General features: G+C 29.6%; 1 protein-coding gene across 5 annotated transcripts; it reads left to right on the top strand.

The window, feature by feature from the left end:
• Positions 1 to 1,246: 1,246 nt before the first annotated feature.
• LOC114395997 (rop guanine nucleotide exchange factor 3-like) lies at positions 1,247 to 7,676 on the top strand. 5 transcript variants are annotated; one of them, XM_028357881.1, is made up of 9 exons: positions 1,247 to 1,359; positions 4,328 to 4,638; positions 4,753 to 4,872; positions 5,136 to 5,290; positions 5,383 to 5,457; positions 5,551 to 5,841; positions 6,416 to 6,571; positions 6,758 to 7,102; positions 7,304 to 7,676. In XM_028357881.1, the coding sequence occupies exons 2-9, from the start codon at positions 4,365 to 4,367 to the stop codon at positions 7,424 to 7,426; spliced, it is 1,539 nt and encodes a 512-aa protein (XP_028213682.1). In that variant the 5' UTR covers positions 1,247 to 1,359; positions 4,328 to 4,364; the 3' UTR covers positions 7,427 to 7,676. The 5 variants fall into 5 exon arrangements, with proteins under 5 accessions (XP_028213682.1, XP_028213683.1, XP_028213681.1 ...); XM_028357880.1 differs by lacking the exon at positions 1,247 to 1,359 and adding an exon at positions 3,902 to 4,238; XM_028357882.1 differs by lacking the exon at positions 1,247 to 1,359 and having other exon boundaries at positions 3,898 to 4,638; positions 5,142 to 5,290.
• Positions 7,677 to 9,120: the final 1,444 nt, after the last annotated feature.

Here is a 9,120-nt window from a genome sequence, read left to right as displayed (position 1 = left end):
TCAAACGGACATCTCTCTCCACTTTAACACTCTTATCTATAAATTAAAGTATTATTTACAACATTGGAAAATATTATGACTTCTTTTGCATGGTATTATGGTTTCTTTGCACATTCCACTTTTTAAATTTTCAAAATTTAAACTGTAATATTTCTCCACTTTCATCATCTTATCTATAAATGAAAGTATTAATTAATTAATTATAAAATTCTAAATTTTGAAAAGTGTTATGGCTTCCTATGTATGTTTTATTTTCTCCATTTTCACACTTTTGGTTCTCTTTTTTCATAATTGCTTTATATCTGAAACATTAAATCAAGAAGGTGGATAAAATTCTTATGAATTTGTATTGTCTTTGATTTTGAGGGTAGTAATTTTGTTTTGATATATAATTTTTTTGTTTATATTGAGAAGGATATGTTTAGTTAAATACACTTCACCGAGCATCTCATACTATTCAATGTGGCACTCAGGCACTCCATAATATCCAAGTCTCTATCATAGTATTGCCTTTATGAGTTGATATCTTGGTAGATCACATTCTGAAACACTTAACTCTACTTTCTCGGTGGCGAGAACTCTCCATGATTAGAACCTTTTTGTAGGTAAACCTTTTTAAGACAACAACCAACTCTAATACCAATTGCTAAGCACCCAAGCATTTGGGGAACCCTCTCTTAAAAGCTAGTATTTTTATAGATTGTTCATTCAAGCAATGTGAAAAGGCTTTTCAATCAATTGAGACTCTTTATCTTTCCACATTTGTGAAGATGTCGAGCATGAAAAGAGTAGCAAATGCTTAAACATATGGCATGATGTTGTTAGTGTTACTTCATGCCTTGATAAATTTTGGTGTGGTTAGCTTTTACTCTCTATTCTATTAGTATTGTAGTTTTGTTTTAGTCATTAACTTTTGCTCGAATTGATATATTGTATTACAACAATGGTTGCTTCTCATAATGGTTAAGACGATCAAAGGAAAATAATATTCATCAAAGTAAGCAATTATTCAATTTGTTAGGGGAAAATACTTCCTACATAAATGAAAGATAGTCAAGCATGTTTATTATTTACTACTCTGGCAATGCTCACTCAGAATTCCATATGCACACCTGTCTACTACTCATCATTATGTGTGAGCATGGCATGGGGTTTGTATGTATAAATGAGAATATCAGGTTATATAGTTGGTTATTCGCCTCACATGATTATGTTTTTATCTCATTTTAACTTTTTCACCATTGTTTATTGCTTTTCATTGCAGGTTAGGAAGTCATTTGACTTGGGTCTCATTTATGGTCCATCTTATTCTTTGATTTAGTTGGGTGTCAAGTGCTGTGTTTCTCAAGAGGATTTGAGGTTAGGTCCTTACTGCATACTAAATTTGTACTTTTCGTTGGTTGTGAGATGTATTAAATTTGAAATTTAAAAGTACAACATATATATTTTAAGTATATGACAAAATATAAGAGAAAAAGTATTGGGTATTTGTCATTAGCAATATAACATGCGTGTGTCGTATCATACCGGATTGAATTTGAAATATTTTTGGGTCATGCCATTATTTTAAAATGATTTTCACAGTCAAGTTTAGGTATTTTTGGTTTATATCATTGGAAAGGGATGATATTGTTTTTATATTTATTTTAATTCTTTTTTATAATAATTTAATATAAATATAATTTTACTTATTTATTATTTTCTGATCGATTAATTTATTAAATATTTTATTTATCTAACAAAGAAAATATGAATAAATTAATATTTAAAATCAATTTTTAAGGAAATTATTATTTATTTGTTATTTATTATCTTTTAAATTATGCAAACTATTGAAGATTTTATTTTTTCTGTGAAAATTTAAATTTTATTTTATATATATTGATATTTATATGAAAATTTATTGATATATCAAATAAAAATTAAAGTAAAAGTCAAAGGAATGGATATAATTTTAATGAAAACAAGTAGAAAAATTATACTTTAACTCATGAGATGAATAATTTATTTGAAACAACATTATCATCTAAATTATTAAGCGTGAAATTTAATTTCTTTAGTTCATTGTTATAAAAATAATTTTAATATGATTATATTTTATATAAATTTCTATATGACTAAAATTAATGTCTAAAATAAAAAAATTTAGACTAAACAGTAATTATTTTTTATTTATTATCTTATCACTAATGTAAATTATTAAAGATTTACTTTTACCTTGATGATTTAAATTTTCTATTACACTTTGATGTTATATGTAAAGTTATTAATCATATATAAAATAAAACTCTAGAGCCGTTCGACGCATGCACGCACTAGTAGTATTTTATATATTTCAGCAGGGCCTTCCAACAAAAAAAAAAAACAGTGAAGGTACTGAAATGATTATGATGTTGTCTTCATCTCCTGAAACGTTGACAATGTGCTGGAAATCATGTATAAATTCTGTAACTTGCTATACATATTTTCAGATTGTATTTTATTTTCAATCATTTGGTTATAATTGGTCCGTCCTATTTTTACATATGTAATTTTTCCACATACCTCATACATGAATGAGGTGTGTTTAATACAGATGTCCAACTTACACTTTGCTTACATGTTTCTTTTTACACATTTCATATAGAAAATTGGAAGTACCCTTGGAAATGCAATAAAAAATTGTGAAATGTAACAAATGGGTTTTTGAAATTACGCAGCACCGATTAGTTTTGTTTCTAAATGTCATCTTAATTTATGAAATTATCAAATGTAGTTATGTAGGTGATTTTAATCTTTATTTTATAATTTTAAGAACTAAAATAACTATAATTATTAATGTCAAGAAATAAAATATTTATCGTTTAATAATATTAGAAATTAAAATGGTATTTTTATAATTTCAGAAATTCAGTTAAGTAATTTCATGAACTAATTTAATGTATTATTAAAATTCGTAATAAAGAAACTAATCAAATATCATAATAATTACTTACTAATTTCAGTCTAAAGTAGGGGTTATGTACTTTTGCCGGCGGCTATCTTCGTGATCAGATGCATGCAAACGACTTTCCTTTTTCTAATATTTTCAAATTCAAAAAAAGTACATGCAAACGACTTTCTCCATTGTCTAATATTTTTGGCATTTTGTATAATTTTGTATTATTTCTTTCTTAACTTCATCTGAGTTTGTTTAAATACAACTATACAGAAGTGTATGCAAACAACTTTCTATTTTCTTACATTTTGTATAATTTTATATTACTATTTATTTCTTACTTTCTTCTAAGTTTACTTAAATACAATTATACAAATGTAACAAAAAAAAAAGATATAATTATGCAAAAGTATAAGCAAACGACTTTTTCTAACATTTTCTAATATTTTACGCATTTTGTATAGTTTTTTTATAACTCCTTTCTTACTTTCATCTAACTTTATTTAAATACAATTATAAAAAGAAAATTACACAATTATCATATGTGTAACTTTTTTTTATTTTTATAATTTTAAATTTTATGCACTGACACCTGAAGCAAAAGTCTTGTATTTAATTAACATATATATATATATATATATATATATATATATATATATATATATATATATATATATATTCTTATCTTAGCTTCATTTTCAACTAGTACAGTTCCTGCATTTGTCCTCCGAATCTACCCAAGAATTTAGCAATTTCTACAACTTGGTGTGTCTTTTTTAGTTGGACAGTTCAATGATTAATTTATTATTACAGTAGAAGGAGGCCAATAATTTTGCTTTTTGCATGGAAAGTGTTCAGGGAAGAAGGTAAAGGTACAAAGGCTTGGGAGGGAACTGTTTCAAACCATGCTAACTAACTAGTTATAGGAGTTCAAACTTCAAATTCAAATCTGGCACATTAAAAGGTTCCATAGAAAAAGAATGCTGGGGGACCCTTCTTCCTTTTTGGCCAACCGTTATCTTTGAAGTTTTAAATTTCAGTTAGCTTCAACCTCCGAAATTTGTCCAACATTGCCTTTTTTTTTTGTTCCGTTCACAACCCTTTGCTGCGTTCTTCACTGAACCATTTTGAGTCTCAACAGAAGAAGCATTCTTAGGGAGCTTTTTTGGGACAAGACAATTTAACATTCAAATTCTGCTTTTTCTTTTGATCTCACTTTTTTTTTTCTCCTTTTTGTTTTCTATATCTATGTTTGATTTGAATGAAGATTTGTATGCTTTAAGCTAAGTTCTATCTATGTGATGCTTTTACATTCTATATAGTATGTCTCAAAGTGATCATGAAGTATTGAAATTTAGAGGCCACAAACACAAGCTCAACTTGTGACTTGACCTTCATGTTTATGTGCAGGTGTTGAAGAAGTTAAATCACATATTCTTGAGCTAAGATGGACAAATCATCCAACTTTGATGAAAATTCTGATGTGGGGTATCACCCTTCTTCACCTTCCAATACTCCTGCTTTTTCCCCAATGAGTAGAGATTCTTTTGCATATTGCCCAACATGGACAAGCTCAGAGTCTGAGACTGTAGACGAGAGCAGCTATGCCAGTGAACCTTCACCTTCTCGGTGGAGGGCTAAACAGGATGTTCTTTCAAAGCTAGGAATGAAGCTGCGTGAGCATTCAAAGGATGATAAACTTGATGGCTGTGTTGATTCAGGTTGGTTTGCACTTTGCATAGTTTGTGTGGTTATTTGTGAAGTTTTAGGACACTTTGAAGTTTGAATGATTACAAATTTCAGTAGTGGTTGACTTAATTTTGTCCACATTATAGCCGAGCTTGAATTAATGAAGGAAAGATTTGCAAAGCTTCTGCTGGGAGAAGACATGTCTGGAAGTGGGAAAGGTGTTTGCACTGCAGTTACAATCTCAAATGCCATTACCAATCTCTATGGTAATTTAACTGTATCAATACTCAATAGCATAGTCTGATAAGACACTTTATTTTTGGCTAAACCTTGTCAGAAATCACAAAATTATGATAGACTCATTAAAAAGGAAATTAGACCTACATCATTTCATGAGTCCCAATAAATTTCAAAAAAATAATAGTACATTGAAAAGAATGCGTTATAGAGTGTATTAGTCGTGAGCATTTCTCATATTTGTTTGTCAAAATTATTTTCCTTGAATGTGCTTGATTTGGGAATTCTGCAGCAACAGTATTTGGACAAAGTTTAAAGTTGGAACCACTAAAGCCTGAAAAGAAGGCTATGTGGAAGAGAGAAATGAAGGTTCTTTTATCAGTGTGTGACTACATACAAGAATTTGCTCCAACTGCACAATATTTAGAAGATGGCACAATTGTGGAGGTGAGTTTTGCTGAATGATCATAATTATAACTTAAATACAACTTGTTTGGCATCTCTAAATGTAAGTAACATGATCTGATGCTCTTTTTCAGATGATGAAAAGCAGGCCAAGATCAGACATCTATGTCAACCTCCCTGCACTGCAGAAGCTTGACACAATGCTCATAGTAAGACAAATCTCAATTGCTTCTTGCTTGTAACATCTCAGTTTTCATCAAGACTTCTTGTGACTAAAACTGTTAACATAATATTGTTTTCAGGAAATATTAGATACTTTCAAGGACACTGAATTTTGGTATGCAGAGAACATACCAGGGAATTCGAGTCGATTACGCGGGGCCTCATTCCGAAAAAATGTTCCAAGGAAAGATGACAAATGGTGGCTGCCAGTTCCTTGTGTTCTTCCTGGTGGCCTCTCTGACAAGTCAAGAAAGCACCTGATAGAGAAAAGGGATTGTGCTAATCAAATTCATAAGGCTGCCATGGCAATAAACAGCAATGTTCTTGCAGAAATAGATATCCCAGAAACATATATAGATAATCTTCCCAAGGTTAGTTCTCATTGGTGATCCCTAGTGTTAAACATAATAATTTCTGTTTCTAAAAGTCCCAGTCTGAAACTCTGTTGAAATCTCAGAATGAGTCTTGTTATGAAACATGGTTGACTATAGATAGATAAGAGAAAAATAAAATTGCTTGAATGAGTAAAGGTAATTACATCAAATCATATATAGGCATCAATCAAATTATAACTAGTTAAGCAGACAGTCCCTCATTTCCAAATTGATTGATGTTTTAGCATTAAAAAAAATCATGTTAATTGATTTTCAATAAAATATTAAAACTTCTATTCCAAATTCCAATGCTGTCCCCTAAACATTGATGTGTTGAAATATTTAGTTATGTATTTATAGAAATTAAGAAAGAAAGCAAGGATATTTATAATAAAATTGATCCTTAATAAATACTATTGTCTAGGAGTAATTATTTTTTCTTAATCTATGTGAGAAAACCTTAAGGATCAATCAATTTGAAATAGAGGTAGTAGTAACTAATCTCCAACTAGGTAGTAACTAAATCTCCAAATAACTACTTTTCTAACAAGTCTGCATCTTGTTTTTCCAGCTGAAATTCTATTGCCAAGTGATTGAGGATTCCTTTAAATGTGACCCCATAAAGCAAATGTCTTGGAATTTTTCATCAAATTTCATAAGCCTTTTATGGAAGCCAATAATAGCAGCTGAGTCTTGTAGAAAACGAGATGATATAGTTTCAATTAAGGTACAAATAGCAGGCAAATCCGATTAGATCTATTAATCTTATGCCTATTCCCTTGAAATTAATCATTAAAATCCAATGATTGACCAAGTTAATGTTACTATAGTATATGCATTCGCTTCATTTTTATGAAAATGACTAGACTCTAATGTTACTTCTTTTACTCTTTTCAAACATGAATTTCTTCAGAGTGGAAGATCAAGTGTAGGGGACTCAATTTACCACTACATGCATACCGCAGACAAGTTCTCACCTGAACAACTTCTTGACTGTCTCAAAATAAGTTCTGAACATGAAGCACTTGAGCTAGCAGACAGGGTTGAATCGTCCATGTACACGTGGAGACGCAAAGCTTGTCTGAGCCATTCAAAGTCATCATGGAGCAAAGTAAAAGATCTCATTGAAGACACAGACTGTAAGGACAAAAACTACACCTTAGCCGAGAGAGCTGAGTCCTTATTGCTTTGCCTGAAGCAAAGATATCCTGAACTTTCACAAACTTCTTTGGACACATGCAAGATCCAATACAACCGGGTAAGTTTACCAATCTATGAAGTTGTGTCATTTGTGCAGCATTGAGAAATAGTATAAGGCCATGACATAATCATTTTTTCCCCTTAACCAAATGAAGAACATTTTAGGACACTATTATATGAATATCATCTATTTAATGTAAAGTAAATATGTTTGAATTTGGGATCATGGACTAAGAATGATGATGATTATGTTTTGCAGGATGTGGGGAAAGCAGTACTAGAGAGTTATTCAAGAGTTTTGGAAGGCCTAGCATTCAACATTGTTGCATGGATTGAAGATGTTCTTTATGTAGATAAATCAATGAGGAACCGAGATGTCTAGAAACCTCAACTTGGTTTTACAATCGCATCCTAACAGTGTTGCTTTCCATCCCACAATCTTAAACTATATCTTTAGTAGAATGAAGACAGATAGTACATGATTGTACGAAAAAGATATTAACTTGCATCAGTGTGAATCATAGTTGTTAAATGTGCTAAACAGTAAAGACAGAAAGACAGTTTTCACATTCTTTAAGCAAGATTTTGAGCAGCTTCACCAAAGTAAATAATATTTGTTGTGGATGAGAAAATCAACCATTGATATTACATGCATGTATGCATGGCAAATCATAGATATATTGAAATATTAATTAACCGTTGATTCTCTCATCAACAATATAGATAACTTTTACTCCTATTCACGTTAGATGAACAAAAAAGGTCAAAGAAGTATAATCATCTGAATTTGGAAATGGATTTCGTCCTCCATTGAATGAATTCTGTTTGACCAATAAGAACTTGCTTGCAATAGGCCACACTAGCCCGCTGGCGCAATTTTTTTAAAAACAATAAATTAAGTTATACTTTTTAACTCCAACTAAATCTGCAAAACTTGTTGAAGTGGAATGTTTCGTCCCTTGAATTGAATGAAATTCGGCCTAGACTGTCGTTGTGGATTGATTAATTAAATTATAATATATTACCTAATTATATTTTTTTGGTAACATACTATACTACAAAATTGTCTCTATTGAAAATATTGATTAATCTTCATTGAGAACATAAGCACACATAATGTATATATATTTTTTATTCCATATATATAACATGAGGTAAAGGTCCAAATGTTTGTTTAATATTGTAATTCGCCATACCAAATCATCCCCTAAAATAACAGCAGCGGAACGAATGTGTAAAAATACCAAAACAACAAGTTCAACATAAAACATGATTACTTCATTCTTGCTAATTAAAAGAACTTCAAAATTTGTTCTCTCGTTTATTTCAAGGATGTTTACATAGTCAGTTAAGTTATTGCTTACGTGATACTGATCACTTAAAAAAATCAAATATCTTTTGATTTTACAAGACAAAGAAAACAGTACCGGACAAAATATTTAAATTAAAGGACAATTTATCATAATGTGTATTATTTAATTAACAATGGACAGCACAAAAGCAAAATAATATAAAAATTATTAAAGTATCCTTTTTTAATATTAATTATCTTAATATAATTTACATTATTATTATATTATATGAGAATTTAAAATACAAAATATATACTAATAAACTAGATAGTGAATAATGTAAATTCAAGATATATAGTATGATTGCAGCCAATAGATAATGTGAATTCAAAATATATCATAATATAAGATTCTTGTTGTTAATAGATAATGTAAATGTAAAATACATGACATGATACAATTGTTATAACTAACCATTCATACTTGAGAAACAAGAGTGATAGGGATATATGTCTTTACTTTATAATTGGAACAAAAAGTTATCCCATAATTTTCTGAATAATAAAAAGTTAAAATTTTCTCCCGTCCTTGTCTAATTAATTTATGTTATCTCAATTATTTTTTTTCAAATCAAATATAGAATGAAAATATTTATCTTGCCTTGTACCTTTAGCGGTGTCTCAGGTGATTTGTAACATGAAAATCACTTGCTAATCAACATTCAAATAAAATCATGATTGGTGGCATCTCCCGACAATATAGCATCTTTATCGTACATCTTATT

Source organism: Glycine soja, chromosome 18 (assembly GCF_004193775.1).
Source record: "Glycine soja cultivar W05 chromosome 18, ASM419377v2, whole genome shotgun sequence".
Taxonomy (NCBI): domain Eukaryota; kingdom Viridiplantae; phylum Streptophyta; class Magnoliopsida; order Fabales; family Fabaceae; genus Glycine; species Glycine soja.
The sequence above is the reverse complement of the archived record's forward strand: the minus strand, read 5'-3'. Positions and strand labels throughout refer to the sequence as shown.

What these genes read in the sequence shown, in the direction of transcription:
- LOC114395997 (XM_028357881.1), top strand. Translation starts at nt 4,365, where the DNA reads ATGGACAAATCATCCAACTTTGATGAAAATTCTGATGTGGGGTATCAC. An exon ending in AAGATGGCACAATTGTGGAG is followed by an intron (nt 5,291 to 5,382) that starts GTGAGTTTTGCT and finishes GCTCTTTTTCAG; the next exon opens with ATGATGAAAAGCAGGCCAAG. An exon ending in ATGATATAGTTTCAATTAAG is followed by an intron (nt 6,572 to 6,757) that starts GTACAAATAGCA and finishes GAATTTCTTCAG; the next exon opens with AGTGGAAGATCAAGTGTAGG.